This window comes from Leptosomus discolor, chromosome 3 (assembly GCF_034619465.1).
Source record: "Leptosomus discolor isolate bLepDis1 chromosome 3, bLepDis1.hap2, whole genome shotgun sequence".
NCBI lineage: Eukaryota > Metazoa > Chordata > Aves > Leptosomiformes > Leptosomidae > Leptosomus > Leptosomus discolor.
In genome coordinates this window covers 31,306,455-31,326,142 of record NC_141393.1, presented here as the reverse complement: position 1 = coordinate 31,326,142, position 19,688 = coordinate 31,306,455, and the positions used below count along the sequence as shown (strand labels likewise).

Here is a 19,688-nt window from a genome sequence, read left to right as displayed (position 1 = left end):
TCGGCCTCCTGAGAGGAGGCAAGTCAGGGATCCGCAGGTGTGTTCCCAGAAGGGTTTTACCTTGCGCTAGGGAAACAGCGAACGCCTCGGCGCTGCGGCGGGGAGCCCTGTACCTCTGTGTGTTCCCCCGCGGCTGGCTGGGACGCGTGGGGTGGCGCGCAGTGCAGGCTGCCTCCCGGCGTGGCCCTGGTAAGGTGTCTTGGGGATCCGGTTTATAGGGGCGTGTGATCTTTTGAAAGAAAAGCAGGTTAGGTCACTGTTTCTAAATAAATTACTCTCCGCTTCAGAATGTAGAATACATAGTTCTAAATGGTGTAAATTCCCCTGTATGCATGTCCCTGTTTTGGATTCCTCACCTTTTTTTTTTTTTTCCTTGTCTTTGATCAGGATTTCTTTGATTAGGCCAGGATCTTGCGTTTTCTCCAACCATCTTCATAGTTATGTCACTATTCTACCCAGTTAATTTTTTTTCTTCCCAGTTCCTCATGCTAATACACTCTTTATGTGAGCAGGAGTTACTGCCACTTCCTTGGTTGTCCTTGGATCATTGTTTTTGATGTTTAAAATAAGTACAAACTCTGCCGTACAATTAAGTCTAGACATAAATAGCTGTTGCATTGGACGACTTTATTTTCTTTTTTGAAAATAAAATACCTTGTTTGATAGTTTGGGGAAATACTTAAAAGTTACTACACGTTTCATTGGTTTGGGAATATTTTTTCTGAACATTTGCATCCTGCTTTCTGAATGCTTGTTTCTCACAATAACAGTTGAATGATAATATTCTTTTGTTCTTGATCCCATTTTTACTTCATGTAGAGTTTGGGGTGTTTTTTTTCAATTTAAAATAAAACGTGAGAGTGATGTATAATGCTCATTGTTGATGCACTTGATGTATTTAGTACCTCATTTCTTTTCCACCTCTTCTTTTCATAACAGCCAGCCAAAAGAACTCGGGATGAGTAAAACCAGTAATTTTGATACTCAGTGTAAGTAATGTTTTTATTAAATAGTTACAGAAGTCTTTAATCTGCATATATAATATCAATTATAACTTGCTTTATTTGGGCTCAAAGACAGATTTTCTGTAATCAAATTGTGTTGGAACCACTTGTCTGAGGGAATGAAAAAGACTAACTTGTAAACTTCCTTGGATTTGTTTGCTGCAATTGGAGTATTTAAAAATAGTCACTTCTGCAGATGTTTTAAGAAAGTAACCTTGGGCATTCGGCTACCAAATCACACACAGGTGTGTCTGAGATGTATCATTCAAGACTTTCTTACGCTGAAGCAATACCTCTTTTCTTGTCACTACTGTGACTGTTCTTGATGTTAGAATACTGGAAGTGTATCTTATCTATTGAGAATTGAAGGGAGGATATTAAATGTCTGTGGAAGTATGTTAGTGGGCTAGGAACTGCAGAAACAGGGCAGGTGGAATCCTCAAGGTTTTAGTTGTCGCAAATCTTTGAATGTTTTGAAACTAGAATACATTTGAAAAGCACCGGTAGCATGTGACTTGGTACAATTGGGATACCATTCATCTGCTTGTCACAAAGATTATCACGTAGGTATACAAAGAAGCAGTTAAGTTGCTTCATGGATTCTAATACGGTGATACCTTTATAATACTAAAACCAGTTAGATGACATATTTCACATGCATCTGGACATTGTTGGCCATTTGATAACTATCTTTGGATGTTTTGGGAAGAACATTTCAGTTGGGAGCACAGTCGGCTTGTGAATTTAGCTTGGGTGATTGCTCCCTCCTGAATCAGCAGGCAGTATTTGCTTTTTAGGAACTACCGAAAGTACAAATAGTACTCTTCTGGATTTACTGTGGAATTCAACATTAAGGAGAGAGGGGTATCTACTGTCCTTTATCCAGTAATCTAGTTCAAGATTCATGTGATTGAGAGAGACGAAAGTTACTGCTCTACAGCTGATCCGTAGTAATTCCAGTACGTTCATTGTGATTATAAACATGATTCTATATTTTAGCCTGTGTTCTCTGTGGACGGACAGATGACTGCCCTGAAAAGTATGGAGAAAAAAGGACCTACAAGGAATACAATCTCACTGTTCATTATTACTGTTTGGTAAGTATGTGGTATTGATCCTGGAGCTCAGCTCTTTTAGCTTAAAAAAAACCCCACCCCAAACCAGTAAATGCAACAAGTATTAAGTAGTAATAACCTGTCCAAACATTTGTTGTATCAGTTTTGTTGTTGTAAAGCTTGAACTGTCAGCTTTGACTTGTAGCCTTGAAGGCTTTTTCTTATCAGGTGCAGCAGATGAAATAAATCCCAACACTGCATTCTGTTCATGATCCATTTAAATTAGTTACCCAGTTAATTCTCCCAGCTTAACATAGCAATGAAGTTACATGTTAAGAGGAAGGGAACAGATTGTACCTACATATTTGCTTCTGTAAGAGAAGTTTAGTTTCAAAATTTAGAATGTGAAAATTCTAGCTTTTTGTGGAAAAAGTAGGAAAAAATTGTCTTTTGTGTCTGCTTTTTCTCATTTCTCATTAGTTCTTGTTTGGCTGTCAGTTATTCTCTGACATTACATAGGACATTGTAACACTTAAGAAATAGTCCTACTTTTCAGTTTAGTAATATGTACTCTACTGATTATGTACAGCTATAGTATCAGTATTTAGTAAAAGCTTATAATTTGAACAAAGCTATGGATATAAACTACAGTTATCACACTTTACATTTTCCAAGATTCATATTCTTAAAAGTATACTTAAACTACCTTTCAAGCTCTAAATTTTTGCAGGTTTTAAAATAATGTGACTACTTAGTGACCAAAAAAACCCAGATTTTTTTTTTTAACAAATACAGTTTAATTCCCCCCCCCCCAAGTTTAAAAAAACAGTCTCAAGAATATCATGAACAACTTGGGGTGTTTGTTTTCTCAACCAGTTCTGTAAAGATTGTCTTGATTGCAGATATCTTAATAGGTTGGATATCAAATCCTTTAAAGACTAGGCAGAGTGGAGGTTTACTGAAGTTATATAAAGATAGAATTTTTTTTCTTAAATAAAGTTTAAGCAGCCGCAAGACAACTTAAGTCTGTTCATGATAATTTTGTCTCATCCATAAGAGCATATGAAATGATGAGAGAAAGGTCTTTCTTGATGGAGCAGAACAGCTAGGAAAGGGCATTGCAAAACTGAGCCTTATGTTTTATAAGATATTTTACTGTGGTGAGCTTCCTGCAGTCATCTTTTAGGTTTTGGTTCCTGCTTCTTTTCAAAAACAACCCCACAATTTTACTTCAATATAGTGAATATTATATAAGAAAAGAGTTCTTCTGGAAAGAGGCCAGTTAGTGGTGCAGTTTCATTTTTCATTGCTGAATGTCTCACGTTTGGAAAAAATACACTCTTAATTGGTTTTGGTATAAAATTTTACATTTATTTGACTAAAATATTGCTAAAACTCTGTAGTTAGGAAATGATGCTGCGTTGAAATTATAGAATGAGAAAATAAAATCAATTTGTGAAAATATTTAGTTATTTGAAGTTTGTGATGTAACCTCCTTACTTAGTAACTTTAATCTAAATTATCATCAGGCTCTTCTGACTTGCCTAGTTACTTGATTCTGTTTTTATTTAACTGTCCTCTAAAGTGAATTACTTTTCCTCTTAGGTTGCACTTCAGTACAGATACTTCCTACTGTGCTTCATTATCTCCACAGCACAATTGTCTTTCATATTAACTAAACTAATTTAATTTTACTTCCTCTGAAGCTTTATATACTGAAAATAATTGTTTAACAATTATCTGAATAGTCCATATACTTCAAAAAGGAAGGTAAAATACACCATCTTGGGCTCTACAGTATTACATGAGACTTTGATGTTATGAAATATTTATTTTCATGTTACTGGTTACTATTCCCTATTGTGTCATATCAGACAAAATATATAGACCTTTTGGATCAGTTTTTTAATAATTAAAATATTTGCACACAAGCTTTGTTAGACTGAATTTCTCTTGAGAAACGCGGTGTAGGTAGTTTTAAATCTTTAGGCAGGTGAATGTTTTAAAATAATTTGTTTTCATAGTTGATGTCAAGTGGCATTTGGCAGAGAGGGGAAGAAGATGAAGGTGTAGATGGATTCTTAATCAAGGATATTAGAAAAGAAGTAAATAGAGCTGCAAAACTGGTAAGAGTGAAGTCTTTGGTATTTACAAGGAAAAAAAAAAAAGTAACTTTTAAGTGCACTTAGTATAACCTGTGGGCTTTGTTCTCTTTTTCTTTCTCCAATGGGCGATGTGCTGAGCCTATTCAAGCATCTGAATTTTACATTTAAGTATCAAGTCTGTTTGGTTTCTGGAAACCACAAAGGACAATAAAACCTGTAGAAGTTTGCTGATATTTTTGTTTCCTGGGTGTGTTGCAGATAAACGAATAAGAGCAAACTACACATGCTTAATACCTCATGACGGTATGCTGAGCCTCAAGCTGACATTATGTAATTTTATAGGTGCAGCTACACTATAGCTTAAATAAAGTAACTTGTATTTTGGCTTATGTGTCACAAGTCAACATGCATATAAAACAATACAGAATCAAAGTCTGTGAAATAACAATGTATCTTCACTCTTCAAAATACACCTAAACCACAATAGTCTTGTCTCGGTTACAATCTATTAGCCGATATGCTTTCCTAAATGCTTTATAATTTTTCTATTGGACTTTAGATGTTAATATTCTGTTATTTCTAAAACAATTTATTCCTAGATGTGTAATATCTGTAAGAAAAAGGGTGCTTCAATTGGATGTGTAGCTCCCAAATGCAAACGAAGTTACCATTTTCCTTGTGGGATACAAAAGGAATGTATTTTCCAGTTCATGGAAACCTTCAGGTGAGTTCTGGGGTTTTGTTGCTTTTTCATTTTCAATTCATCATATTTATATAGGAGGTGATTTGCTTTTCATGTCTACCTCCCGTGCCTGTGTTGAAATGGCAATGGTTTGGCTGCCTATCTCTCTTAGCAGTCAAAACATACTGTATGCCTTTCCATCGTGTTTCAAAATCTGCTTATTAAAGGTGGGCTGCAAGAGAAATGAGTTTAATATGAAATGTCTAAAAAAATTTTCTTTTCTTTTACTATCATCCGTACAACATCTTGATTGTAGTCAAAATACTCTTGAGTGCATTTGATAACTGCTTGATTCTGCCTACTATAAGCTGAGTTTGTAGGGTGGGTGGATTGAAGTCTTGGCGGGCACTTCTTAAATAAGTGACTCCTATTAAGTCAAACACATGTAAAAATAATGCATTTTCAGAAAGGTTTCTTCTAGAGCTGCATTTCTTGGCTGTCTTATTTCTTTGAAAATGTGCTAAATTATAAAATTTATCATACTACCTAGACTCTGCAGGATCAATATGCAAACTCAAAATTGTTCCTTTAAGGTCATGGTAACATTGAAAGAACATAGGAAGAACCTTGCAGTTCTGAAGACAGGAAATGCATTATTTGGACCAAAAGAAGTTTTGAGAGAAAGGAGATATATGATCTATGTAATTTACAGAGCATCAGTTGGCAACACGCTTCTTCCTAACTAGTGTTGACTTGCTCTGTTAGATACATGATTTGTTTACATGTGTGTGTGGTGCTCTGCTGCCTATCACAGAGGCACCACAACAGCTGCTTGCTCACTACCCCAGTGGGATGGGGAGAGAATCTGAAGGGTAAAAATGAGAAAACTCATGGGTTGAGTTAACGAAAGTTTAATACGTAAAGCAACAGCTGCATGCACAAGCAAAGCAAAAGAAGGAATTAATTTACTACTTCTCATCAGCAGGCAGACGTTCAGCTATTTCCAGGAAAGCAGGGCTTCATCACATGCAACAGTTATTTGGGAAGACAAATGCCATAACTCTGAGCATCTCCCCTTCCTCCTTCTTTCCCCTGGTTTTATTGCTGAACTTGATGTCATGGTATGGAATACCCCTTCAGTCAGCTGGGGTCAGCTGTCCCGGCTGTGTCCCCTCCCAACTTCTTCTACACCCCCAGCGTACTCACTGGTGGGGCAGTGTGAGAAACAGAAAAGTCCTTGATATTATGTAAGCACTGCTTAGCAATAACTGAAACATCAGTGTGTTATCTACACTGTTTTCATCACAAATCCACAACACAGCACCATACAAGCTACTATGAAGAAATTTAACTGTATCTCAGCCAAAACCAGTACGTGTCTGCCTATTTAGGTTGTTGCACAGTGTTTATACATGGAAAACATGTAGTAGGGAATTCATTTTGTTATCTTCAAATGTTATGAGGAGAGTTCTTAAAATGTTGTTTTGATAAGGGAACCTTAAATTATTATTATTTTTAGATCTTACTGTTGGGAACATAAACCAGTCCAAAAGTTTCCGGATAAAGAATCTAGAGGAACATCACAGTGTACAATATGCCTGGATTTGGTTGAACAGCTTCCATTGTACACTGTATTGAAAAGTCCTTGCTGTAAAAATGCTTGGTTTCATCGAGAATGCTTGCAGGTAACACAGGTTCTCCCTTTCTTTTCTCTTTGCATCCATGGAGATCACATTTCTGTGGTGTTTAAAAATAACGGAACAGTTGCTTAAAATTGTGTAAAATTGCCTAGGGTTGATGTAGGCAGTAGGTATGGAAACATACTAGATTTGAAAGACAATGCTAAAATTGTGTATTGGAGACCAATATCGTACAAGGATTTTTTTGTTTTTTTACACTATTAATTACCACCATGATGAATGTTTCTGCATGTGTGATACAGTTCATGCCTTTAGTTATTTTTAGGAACTGAAGTCCAACCTAGGCAGATGCCTTCTCACAAGCCATTATGTTCAGAATCTAAACGCTAAAAATGTCACTTAACCATCATCAGTTCTCTTTGCCTAAGTCCAGAGCTTGAAAAAGTTACAAGGTTCTTTTTGTAAACTCGTTCTAGATTTGGAGAGATTGACTGAAAAGGGTTGTGCTTTTGTTTATGAACCTGATTGTAGCATGTGAGTTCTTGTCCTTTAAAGGAAGAGAAAATGCTTGCCATTTGCTTCAATGTCAAGTAACATCTTGATTGCTGTCAGCTTTAACATCCACATCAGGACAGTATCCATGAATACAATGCTGTAGATATTAAAGCATTATTTATTGACATCCTAAAGATGGTAGTAATTCAGTAATTGGTTTGGTTCTCTTTTTTTGTTTTTCTTGACACAGTATCAAGCTTTGAGTGCTGGGATATTTTTCTTTAGGTGCACAGTATGTAATAACAAGGACAAATTTCAGAAAGAAATGCTAAGAATGGGCATACACATTCCAGAAAAGTGAGTAATTTTGTAAATAATCACTCTTCTATAAAAACTTTGGTAGAGTGTTAAAAGCATTTTTTAATTTATTCTATAGAACTGCATCTATTAATATGTGAAACCTCAGTTCTACATTCAATGGTAAATTGTTTGGTTTGGTAAGGAGTAGCCTGTTTCCTTTTGGTTATGCATAAGAATCATCAAAGGCCAAATTAGTCCTCTCAAACATAAAGCAGAACACTCTGAAAAGTAATTTCTAATGTTATGATTCAACCAAGAACCTATTTAAAAAATCAAAACACTTCTTAAATAATTTCACATGAATGTAGAGGTTGCTGAGAAGTGTATTGTCTGTGCCCAGGTTTTTAAATTATCTGAATTTCTGTCCAGACAGTATTGCAATCAACTGATTACTCAGCCATACAGCTTCCATCTTCTCCCAAGGGATTACTAAGGATATGTTTAGTATAACAACGGCTTCTAAAATTCTGAGCTGTTTTTCATAAGTTTCCACCATTTGGGGCTCAAAATAAGACAGAAAGTGATCAGAATGATGTTTCTTTGATAGAAGTATTTATTCTTTAATAACTATGAGTCTCTTCAGAGACTACCATTAATTCCCTTCAGTGACAGAAGCTCAAGAACTTGGAGAGGAAGAAGAGGCAAAATACTTGATGAACTTTGCCATACTGGCCTTGAAATTTCTGAGTTACTTTTCATGAGACCATTTTCAGTGGTAGCTTGAGTAGACTGCCAAAGCAAATGCCCATGTCTGCTGTGAGAGAGGAAGTGCAATAATATGAAACAGAGCAAGCGTGCACTGAGTCATGTGAAAAATAATAAATACTCCAATCAGTCAGAGTAACTGTACACAAGAAAAAGTCTGTGTTCTGTAGCATTATTTTTGTTCCTAAACTTTTTCCTTCCCCCTCTCACTTGTCTAGCTGTTGCCTAGAACATTACATGATTGAAATATCTTCATGTGGTTGTTACATACATCTTTTCCAAAGACAGAGTAACCCATTTAAACTCTTGGAAATACAGTTGTAATAACCTCTTCTGCCTGGTTTATAGGGATGCATCTTGGGAACTTGAAGAGAATGCGTATCAAGACCTACTGCAATGTTACCAACACTGTGACGTTAGAAGGTGCCTCTGTAAGAAAGGAAGAGACTATAATGAACCTGATAGGTATGATACTTTTGCAGGAAGGTGTAACCTAGGATGGAATGGTTCTGTGGTGGTTTGTGGGGTTGTGGGTTTTTTTATTTAAATGCTTTAATACTTTTCAGCATCAGGTTTTAATGTCAAGCCAAGACACTGTGTCCAACTAAAATGTTTCGTTTACTCCCTATAATATTTCAATACTAATTTTCTCTAATTTAATCAGGTTATAAAAGTCAAGAAAACCAAACCATTTGATTGTTAATTATCCTGTCCTTGGTCCCATTTGATACAGAGTTGAAGTAGAATTTGTACATCCACATAACATGTAAAATAGCATGTTCCTAAACTTATGTTGTGTATCTTTCATTCAAAGCTTAATTCAGCAATTTGTTAGAATACTTAATACCTTTACAAAAAATTCATTAAAGTGTTAGACTTAGCTGAAGATTAACTAGCTGTGTAAAATCAATCTAGCTGTGAACTATCCCTCTGCATGGAAATAGCAGCTAGAATATTGCTGATAGCTTAATGAGAGGCTTGAGTGATCATGTAAAAGGCTTTATTCTGCTCTATCACTTGCTTGATTTTTTGATTAGTAAGTTAACTTTTCTGCATTTTTTTCTTGTTTTATTTGTGTGCTTATGAAACATGTATGTTCTGTTGGCATGAGTATACTCAAAGCTGTCAGGCAGAGCCTCTACTTTGAAAACTTGTTTCTGTAGTACTGTGGTAGGTTACTGCCTGTAGACATTAACTTAGCTTTGTACGTATTTGACTAGGCATTGCTTGGTTGGTTTGTGGTATGTGTGCATCTCAGGATTTACTTTCATCATCATAGAATCACCATAGAATGGTTTGACTTGAAAGGGACCTCAAAGATCATCTAGTTCCAACCCCCTGCCATGGCAGGGACACCTCCTGCTAGACCAGGTTGGTTAAGGCTCCATCCACCCTGGCCTTGAACACTGCCAGGGATGGAGCATCCACAGCTTCCTTAGGCAACCTGTTCCAGTGTCTCACCACCCTTAGGGTGAAGAACTTCTTGCTTGTATCTAGTCTAAATCTGCCCTCTCCCAGCTTCCAACCATTACCCTTGTCCTATCACTACAAGCCCTGGTAAACAGTCCCTTCCCACCTTTCCTGTAGGCCCCCTTCAGGTACTGGAAGGCCACTATAAGGTCTCCCTGGAGCCTTCTCTTTTCCAGGCTAGGAAAGGCTTTGCCTTTAAGAGTGGTACCTTAGCCTTCCAATATTTGTCAGTCATGTTGTTCCATTGTGTGTTTAAGCAAAATTGAAGACATCTAGACAAAAACCTGACAGATATTAAACACTATCGTTAATGAAGAGTCTTATTCAGATTGTGTAAGAATAATTGGATATGCTCTTTTTAAAAAAAAAATTTACCATTTGGAAAAGCTGAATGGTGGATACCCATAAAATACAGAGGATGTTGCTGGCTAGTGACATGAGGAGAAAATACTGGCTGCAAGCTATTATCTTCGAGGCAAGGGTGCACACTAACCCATAACCTCTTTCAATACAAGGTGCTGGAGTGTGGGTAGCAGGTTTTTTTAATTGTTGCAGACAGGAATTGTGAGTACGTCTTGCCTGAAGAAAGTTCCCCTTGCTTATATACAGTCCTACCAGATTGATAAAACTATACTTTCTTAGTTTAGTGTGTGGATTATACTTACTGTTGAGTATTGCTATCTAGTCTCATTCGTCTGTCTAATTCTAAATACATAAGTTTTTAATTTTAGTAAATGGGAAATAAAGCGTTGTCAGTGTTGTGGTTCCCGTGGAACTCATTTGGCCTGTTCAGCTATGAAGTCATGGGAACAAAACTGGGAGTGCGTGGAATGCAGAAGCATCTTTGCAAAATCAGGTAAAGTTGTGAATGTGACAGTGACTTCTTAAAATGATAAATTTTAATACTATGTGTTTTACAGCTAGCAAATTCACTAAATTAATATAATTTAATCATACAGGGAACTATAGCAAACAGAAAAAGCGTTCTTTGGCTATCTCTGAAAAGACAGATGGGACAACTTGTTTGCTGGAGGAGCCATCTCCGAAGTGCCCTCGGCAGTCACCTGGATGTCAACGCAATTTTCTTCTCCAGTGTGTAATTTTCTGTTTTCAAGCAGAAACTGATTATAATGTAAAATATTATTTAATGTAATATATATGTAAAATATAATGTAAAATAAAATTTAAACACGAGGAGGTGATGGCTTATTCTGTAGGAGAAACTTCTTGCTCTAAATTGCAGATTGAATAAAATTGGAGTAAAGTTTAGTGATTGAAGTTTTCCAAGTAAGCCATGAATTCTGTAATTTTGCTGTAATTATTCACATTCAGTGGCATGTAAAACAGTTTTTAGTTTGATAAAATTAGATCTTTATAAAACTAGTCTTAACTATTTAGAGGTAACTTCAAATGTACAACTGGCAAAACTTAAAGCTAGGGTTGCTTATCGGTATTTTTTCCATGTTAATAGTGTGCTAGAAATCTAGCTTGCAGAGACTTTTATAAATGTTTTCCTCTGCTGTAATAAAAACTTTCCAAGTCTGTAGAAACTAATATTTTTAGGTTTTACTTATTGTATCAGTCAGGACTTCAATCTCATGTATGGGATGCAACTAAAAATAGATCCTAAAACCACCACATAAGAAAATACTTAATTATACTTTTTGAAATTGTAGTTCAGGCACTGTGGACTTCATATAAATGAACATACAATGAAATACATACAATTTCACTACTGAAATAGGGAGAAATTATATTGCTGCCTTCAAATAAGAAGTTTTTATGCATTCTTCAACTATATCTCTTCTTAAAATATTATTTTGCCTTATAGGTCACCAAAGATAATGTGCCAGAATAACTTGTCACCCTGCTCAGACCTAGAACTTCTAGCATCCAACAGAGTGACAGTGTCCTTATCTCCACGCATGTCCAACAGGAACTGGTCCCTGATGAAAAAGTATTTTCTTCTATTTTTCTTACGTTGAAGAGTAATCTAGCACATGGCTTTATACCATATTCCCTACAGAACATGGGGGGTGTGTGTGTATGTATATATATAGTGGCTATATATATATGTGTGTGTGTGTGTCTGTGTGTGTATGTATATAGTCACTGGAAGAATTGAATGAGTACACTGAAGAGCTGAAGTCATAACTTTATAAAGGCCTCTGCTGTTTCTAAATGTTAGAAGGGGATGAGGAGAAAAGAATGATACCTATTGAGAATTTTTAGGTTAGGTAGTGAGGGGATCAAAACTCAGAAATGCATGTGTCCTTACAGAAGCACAGCTAGCCATTCTTTAGAAAAGGGGGAATAAAAAGAATCCTGATTACTTTCTTCAAATCAATGTCCTGGGTTTTCAATGTTTTTGCATTTGTACCATAGGAATAGTTTGTGATTATGCTAAAATCAGTAGTAAAATATGTTTTAATATAGAATATTCCGTTTAAGGGTACAAAATTCTTTGTCCTGTAACGAGTACTTAATTTATGAATTCTACCTGTAATATGTGCTAAAATTCTGGTGAGAGAATTAGTTACTTCTAGTAGGTAGGGTATTTGAAGGAGTTTAGAAATTAGAAAACCAAGAAAAGGGATCTTTAGACTGGTATCCTATTTTTTTTCAAATGAGAACTGCAACATTTCTCCCTACTCAAATGTGGGTTTTATTGTAGTGACAAAGATTAAGTATTAGTGAATACTTGACAGTGTGTTCTAATTTGGTTGCAAACATCTCTAACACAAACATGGTGAGCTCTTCAATTTCTCACTTGTTTAACATTGTTCAAATGTAGAATGATGGTGTGAGAGTTGTTTGGCATTATGTTGGTGTAACTGAATTGAGAAAATAACTATTCATTTTAAACCAAGGTAATTATTTCTGCCTCCTTTTTTTCTAGTTCTTAGAGGTACTTTAAAATTGCCACTATGGAGTTAAAATTTGAAGAATCTACACCAAGTATTTTACTGATTTTTAGGCAAAATATATGTACCAAAGTGTTTAAAGAAGTGTTTTTCTTAATAGATTTTAGGATGTTTCCTGTATAACTAACAGGAATTATTGCTAATACATGCAATTTTCTTGTAGGTATTTAAGAAAGCACAGAAGGGAAGTTTCTAATATATTGAAGGAGTTAAAGCTACAAGTTAATAGAAAAATTACAAGGCTTAACATCAATGCAGAAAATATCTGGAATAGTGCTTTAAAAGGATTTAGACAGCGCAACTTCAGTCCTACAAACGCTATTGAAATAAAGTTCACAAACTGCAAAAACGGATCAAAGACAGATAATTCTGCTGCATCAAAGCACCACTTCTTCCAGTTATTAATGCTTCACCTTCAGAATTCATCATTGTTTGAGGGCTCTTCTGCAAAGAACTTGTCCCTTGATTTTCAAGGTAATTAGATTCTCTGTTCAAAAATACTTTAAAAACTATAACTTGAAAAGGTTTTAAAGCTTCAGCCATTATGATTGTCAGTTCACAATTGTAGTCCTGATGGATAGAAATTGTTTTTTGACTTTTCTTCCTTTTCAATTCTAAAGGGGGTGGGGATGTGGATTTGTAATAACACACACACAAAAAAATTGTTAGTTGGAAAAGTTGATGACAACCAAGGAAAGAATACAGCGTATAATTAGACATGTAACTCTTTTAATTAATACATTTGTTCTCTACAAGTGAATTTTTTTCTTCCTGGCTCACTTTCTCTGTTACTTACTTTCCTTTCCTCAAAATGTCTAGGACGTTATTTCTGATAGCGTGCTCCCTAAAGACCCAAAGTTAGCTTCTTTGAGTTCTTATGCTTCAGAATTAAATGTATATTGGGTACAAAGTGGAAGAAGAAGTTACATCTCCCAAACCTTGATAGTGGCTGAAGAGTTGGACTAAAAGAATATGGTACTCCTATGTAAAAAAACAAACAAACAAAAAAAACCAAAAAAAACCCAAACCACCACAGACAAATACAGGTCTTACTGTTTTGACCAGCAGGAGATGGCAAACCCCATTTGTTGCATCTCCTAAAGAAAGAAGGAATTGCATTATGACAGTTTCTATTAAAAAAATTGAGGACCACAAATTATTTTTATGCATATATAGTAATTTTTTTTTTCATTTGCAGCTGTAAAAGAGAATCTCTATTTTGAAGCTGGTAGAATGATTGCAGTTTCTCTGGTTCATGGTGGCCCATCTCCTGGTTTCTTTTCCAAAACACTGTTCGATTGTCTTGTGTATGGTCCAGAGAATGTGAAGCCAACTTTGGAAGATGTTGCTGATATTGATGTAGCACAAACAATAAAAATGGTAAATAAAACTAAACTTATTGGCAAATTCTTGTTCAAGACTCTGTTTGGAGATAAAGGGCATATTGAATGTAACTTCAAATTAAAATTTGTTTTTTAAATATATATATATACACACACACATAGTAAAATAATTCCTAACTTTTGTCTTCTGATACAGATAAAATATGCAAATAGTCTGTCAAGCCTACAGTCTACAATACATGACTGCTATGAATTCCTTGCTGCTGCTGGATGCTTAAGACCTATAAGAGCTTTGTGTGATAAGAATATGCTGGTGAACGACCTATTGATCCATCATGTAATCAAGAGAGTTATTTCACCCTTAGAAAGGTTTGGTTTGTTTGAGTTTTCAAACTTCCTCATTTTTTTCCTCACTGAAATACTAAATAATGTACTGCTAAAACTAACTTTCTTGTGTTCTTACTTAACCACTGAAATGCACTGTAATTTTCAGTGGATTAAGTAGCAACTGTTACCTAGTTAAACTGAAATACTGAAATTATTTCTCTATACATCTGCTCAATTCCACTTCTCCTTGTCACATTGCTTTTTCAATCTTATGAAGAGGGCAGATTCACAGTTGTAAACTATAGCATGGCAAAGACCTTTGCATTACAAAATTTCTCTAACTAATGTTCATTTTTAATTCTGAATTGCTCAAATTTAGAATATTTGAATTTTAGAAGTGTTAAACATGTTTAGAATTTAGATGAGTCTTCCAGAGTTCTAATTAGGGAGTTTGTATGTGCCATTAGGAGGGTGATAATATGCACAAGTGTAAGTTGGCCTACTTAGAATGTAAGCATTGCATTGGTGTTTCCATGAGGTAGTGATGATGTCAAATAGCTGGGAACTTTGCAGCTGTTGACTATTTTTTTGATTCGTTTCTGACCTTACTTCCAAATTGCATTCTTCATCTACTCAGTAAAAAGGCATTTGATGCTAATTTTTCCAACAATCATAGTTGGATTTATATGTAACACATTTATGGTTATCTTTGACAAATTTGAATCAATGGAATCTCCAAGAGCTATGAAAAAAAAATTTTGGAAGTGAAGTGGTTTTTTAACAAAGTTGAGAGTAATTGTCTTTCAGTCAAGGCCCTCTGGCATATTTGGCCAGTCTGTATCATATTTTAAAACTAGTCAGTTGAAAAGTGAAAGGTAATAAGTAGCCTGTTTGTTTTTGCAGAAAATGTGGGTTTGTGCATTCTTTTAAATGGGCTTAAAATGTGCAAAAGGTGAGTAGAGCAAGAATCTGCTTGTCAATATCAAGGACTGAGAGTAAGTGAAGAGTTAGTCACTTTAGCTGTTAATTTTCTACACCACTGACTGTATGCTTTCAACATGTTTATTCTGAATTCTGCTGATTCAACCTATTGATATCTAAGAAATTATGAGTAAACAACTTAAAATTTTAATCCTGAGTTAAAACAGTGGTTAAATTGTAAAGTCAGTTGCTTGAAATGGTCTTAACCAGTACACAGTAACTAGTGAAATATTTTCAATCTGTAGGTCTGTTTAAAATAAATACAAATTTAGTTAAATCACAGAATCAGATTGGTGTGTAGGTTGGAAGGGACTTCTGGAAGTCATTTTGTCCGCCACCCCCTGCTCAAGCCAGGCCACTTAGAAACAGTTCCCAAGGACTATGTCCAGGCAGCTTTTGAGCATCTCCATGGGTAGAGACTCTACAACCTCTCTGGGCAACCTGTGCCAGTGTTCGGTCACCCTCACGATAAAAAAAAGTGTTACTTGACGTTCAGATGGAAACTCCTGTGTTTCAGTTTGTGCCTGTTGCCTCTGGGCCTGTCACTGGGCACCGCTGAGAAGAACCTAGCTCCGACTGCTTTGCACACTCACTTCAGATACTTCTGCACGTTCTACCTGAGCCTTCTCCAGGCTGAACAGTCCCAGCTCTCTCAGCCTTTCCTCACAGGGTTATGCTCCAGTCCCTTTGTCACTCTAGTGGCCCTGTGCTGGGCTTTCTCCAGTATGTCCATATATCTTTTGTACTGGGGAGCCCAGAAATGGACACAGCACTCAAACTGTGGCTTTACCAGTGCTGAGCCAGAGGGAAACGATCACCTCCCATGACCTGCTGGCACCGCCATTCCTAGTGCAGCCCAGGATACTGTTACCTGCACTTGCCACAGGGAGAAGTAATAGCATGTAAACACATGCGAACCACAGAAGCGAAGTGAGGGCTATTTTAAGACACCTCCTTTTGCCTAGGAACATTCAATTTAAACTGTGGTCTCAAAAGGGATATTTGTAAGAAAGAAATTCAGTGTATTCTTACTTAAAAATTAAAGGTAAACCATGCTCCTAGTCACATACAAGGAAATAGTTAATTTCTACATATCACTGGTATTTCTTCCACCTGCCAAAAAGCTCCACAGAAACACTTAGATTGTTAAAATGATACTTAAATGCATTTCCCAAATTAAAATAAATTAGGACTACTGTGTATAACTTATTCACAAGACTTGGAGGCTGCAGATGGGGAAATTTCATTATGTCCCATCTTTGTGAAATGTAGAGTACAATTAGTTACCTACTGGCTTTCTGATGCGTGCTCGCTCTTTGTTTTCACCTCCTAGTTTTAGGCAAGGCTTGAAAACTCTTGGTGTGCTAGAGAAAATGCAAATGCATCCGGAAGTCTTCTCTAGTATATTGTGCCACAAACCTGAAAGACTTTCAGCAGAAACTGTTTGTGATCTCTTTACAATCCATTCCTTGTCAGATGTAAATAAAACTGAAGGTCCTGATTTTTGGATGGGCTATTTGCAAGAGGTGGAAAGTAAGTAATTTTCTTTTTTCTTTTCCCCCTTCCCTCTGTAGGGTATTTAGCTGTTGGATTCGTACAGGGTTTGGTTTTTAGAGTTCAGTGGGGTAAATAAATGAAGGTTTTGAGATGACTGTCAGTTCCTAATTATTTCTTCTTCCCCTTCTTCCTTACTAATTGTAATTTCTGAAAGTGTTGCCTAATTATAATCAAACTTGAGAGAGATAAATATCTGAAAGATTGGTACTAGAACTCCTGTGAGTTGTTTGTTTGTTTGTTTGTTTGTTTTTTTAAAAATCAACAGCCAAAACCATCAACTTGAGTGGTACAGAAAAATCCTTTAATCTCCTCTCTCCAGCTTTGCCGTGAACTTATTATATAGGGTCTTAAAAAAAGATGGAGAACAGTGGTATCTTCATGCAGAAGAGGTGTTTTTTTCGAATCACTTAAGATTTTTCAGAACTAACCCAAGTGGGATTTTCTTGCTAAAATGTTTCTAATGTGGCCACATAACTGCGTATTTATTCAGCATATTGATCTGGGGTTTCCTGATTTCAGGGTTTTTTTCCTCTAACGCTTAACATGCAGGATAATGGTTTATGAGTAATAGGCAATAAATGTTACAACCTAATCCTGTTTTTTTTAGGTGGTGAGTCTGTAGTGACATTGGAGGATGTTCTGCGCTTTGCAACAGGCTCTTTTTTTGTACCGCCCATTGGTTTTGATCCTGAACCTACTATTAAATTTTTGCATATAAGATATCCTGTTGGAAACAGACTCCTTAATTGCTTAGAGCTCCCTATAACAAGGACATATGAGCAGTTTAAAACTAAAATGGATTTCACCATCAGAAACACGCTAAGAGTCGAAAGAGAATAAATATTTTTGCTACTAAACTGGATGTTGGAAGCTTCAATTTTCTGCAGGAATGTCTGCTCGCAAATCGCTACTGTATTTTTGGACAGCATGCTCTCAGCCTTTTCCTACTTTTTCCTCTAAAGACAAGCTACAAGTAATAATCCTTTAAGATGGAGAACAATTTTCAAATGAAAAGACACTTGAATCATCTTGTTTGAAGTTGGCTTTGAGTCAGCAGTCTCTTGCGGAAGTACTTTAATGGTCTACTTTTGCTGTAGACGTGTGAAATGTTACCAAACTGCGTAACAGTCTAGCTATTTCCCACATACACACTTCAGTAACTTACTTATTGAAGTCCAATCAGGTACATTTTGAAGAGAACTGCTGTAGAGCTTTGCCTCAAGTAGAACTGTGATGCAGTTCCTCAGTTGTTCCATGTATACTTTTTCAGTAATTGTTTTTATGTTGATGATTCATGTATGTTTTGATGGTTCATACAAACCTATGAAAGTTATGAAACTTGGAGTTTTAAGGTCATTGTGGTTAGTGCATTAAAGTATAACTAAGGTTTTGAGAAAACCTAAGCAAAATAACGAGGCACAAGAACAAAATCTGTTTGAATTTGAGTTTCTGTTGTTCAGCAAAATCTTTGACATTTGCACATGTTTCTGCATTCTACTGTTGTGTTAGTTTTTAATTATACATATAGCCAAAATAATAAAAACGAGAAGAAAATCTTAGATATGCAACAGTAAGTGGTCTTTCAAAATGAAATATGAGTTAGACTTAATGTTGTTGAGTACGAAAGTATAAGAATTTGTTGCTCATTAGAACAGGTTACTTTGCCTTCCATGGAATTCAGTATTTTCATAGAAATATGCACTAAAACTATTTGTTAAATTCGAGGCAGTTTATCATCAAGTTTGTCAGCACCTGACTGTTTTCTAGCTTTTAGTCTAAACTCTTCCTGTTCAATTGTTGATGCATTCTGAGCAACTTCAACTATATAACACATATTTCGGTTCTGCAGTATTTGTATAAATACCGTTAAGCCATAAAAGATAAGCAGTGAAATTCCTATGTTGTAACACTTTAATGTTACTAATACTATGAAACTTAAAGAACTTTTAAGCACAGGTTTTTTTAAACTGTACAGAAGTGTCTCTATTGAAATTGCTATTTCCCCCCATCAGTTTGACCACTTATACTATGTCCCAAATACAGGTTGTGCTTTAGATGTATATAGATACATACACATGTATCTACATACATTCACATTCTTCAAAATACTGAAGAGTAATCATACTTTATTTTTTAATTAATATGGCTTGTTTTTAATTGAAAATACAAGCAAGATTGCTTTACTTTTGAATGCCTTGGTAAGAAAATACATCCATAAGAAATTAAAAATGGGTAAGTGCTTCAAAAAACCCAAAATAATCCGAACTTTGGTTTCAGGTTCTGGTTTGTGGTTCGTTGCAAGTATTCATCTAACAAATTGTATTGCTAAATGCTAATTACATAACAGTGTACTGCAACTCAAGAACAGTGAAAGTGGCAGTCAAGACTTGCTACATTTGAGGCCGTGCTATAAAGGGTTAAAGACAGAGGCAGATGGGTACTTAAACTGCACAGTTATTAAAGTCTCCCTTAAAATAAATGTATGAGGTCTTGGAGAATGTAATTTGACTTGTTTATATATTAAGCATTCTCTCATTCTCTTCTGATTTTTTTTTTCTCCAATAATATTCCGTGTTGGTCATCTTTGCATAACTTTTGAATGTCATCCTGCCAATAACTTCTTTATATTCTTACCCTTCAGAATGGTCTGTTGGGTAACTTGCACCAAGTTGCAAGTTTATTTGCATAATAAGGATTCATGTTGTATGTTTGTATTCTTAAAATACAGCAAGGAGTCTCCTGCAGGTGGAGCATTGTACTTTAAAAGTGAGTGGTGTGCCCTATGCAGTATTCCTTTTTCTTGCCTAGGTAGAGATAAATGTCTTCTGTGATACTATGTTATTTTTCTGGATGGAAAGTACAGAATTTAAAGAAGTAGCAAGCAGAGCGTGGATAATTTTAAAGGATAGTTCTTGGACTTTCAGTACCTGCAGTGGCAAGGGAAATGGTTTAAAACTTAGGACTAAATAAACTGCATTTTAAAACTTTCAACAGAGAAATAAATAATAAGGTAATGTGACTATAAGGCTGCAAAAAGTAT

The 19,688-nt window shown here is 35.7% G+C and overlaps 1 protein-coding gene across 2 annotated transcripts; it reads left to right on the top strand.

Annotated features, from left to right (window-relative positions):
• Positions 1 to 958: 958 nt before the first annotated feature.
• G2E3 (G2/M-phase specific E3 ubiquitin protein ligase) lies at positions 959 to 18,207 on the top strand. 2 transcript variants are annotated; one of them, XM_086462922.1, is made up of 16 exons: positions 959 to 989; positions 2,004 to 2,101; positions 4,084 to 4,185; positions 4,764 to 4,888; positions 6,366 to 6,531; positions 7,232 to 7,338; positions 8,395 to 8,511; positions 10,050 to 10,052; positions 10,248 to 10,372; positions 10,476 to 10,608; positions 11,348 to 11,473; positions 12,604 to 12,914; positions 13,639 to 13,820; positions 13,980 to 14,152; positions 16,425 to 16,624; positions 17,256 to 18,207. In XM_086462922.1, exons 1-16 carry the CDS (start codon positions 959 to 961, stop codon positions 17,486 to 17,488), a joined length of 2,232 nt encoding a protein of 743 aa, XP_086319048.1. In that variant the 3' UTR covers positions 17,489 to 18,207. The 2 variants fall into 2 exon arrangements, with proteins under 2 accessions (XP_086319048.1, XP_086319049.1); XM_086462923.1 differs by lacking the exons at positions 959 to 989; positions 10,050 to 10,052 and having other exon boundaries at positions 2,010 to 2,101.
• Positions 18,208 to 19,688: the final 1,481 nt, after the last annotated feature.

Excerpts from the sequence above, each read along its gene's own strand:
- G2E3 (XM_086462922.1), top strand. The coding sequence starts at position 959 with ATGAGTAAAACCAGTAATTTTGATACTCAGT. Across the intron at positions 4,889-6,365 it reads CAGTTCATGGAAACCTTCAG|ATCTTACTGTTGGGAACATA; the intron begins GTGAGTTCTGGG and ends TATTATTTTTAG. Across the intron at positions 11,474-12,603 it reads AACTGGTCCCTGATGAAAAA|GTATTTAAGAAAGCACAGAA; the intron begins GTATTTTCTTCT and ends ATTTTCTTGTAG.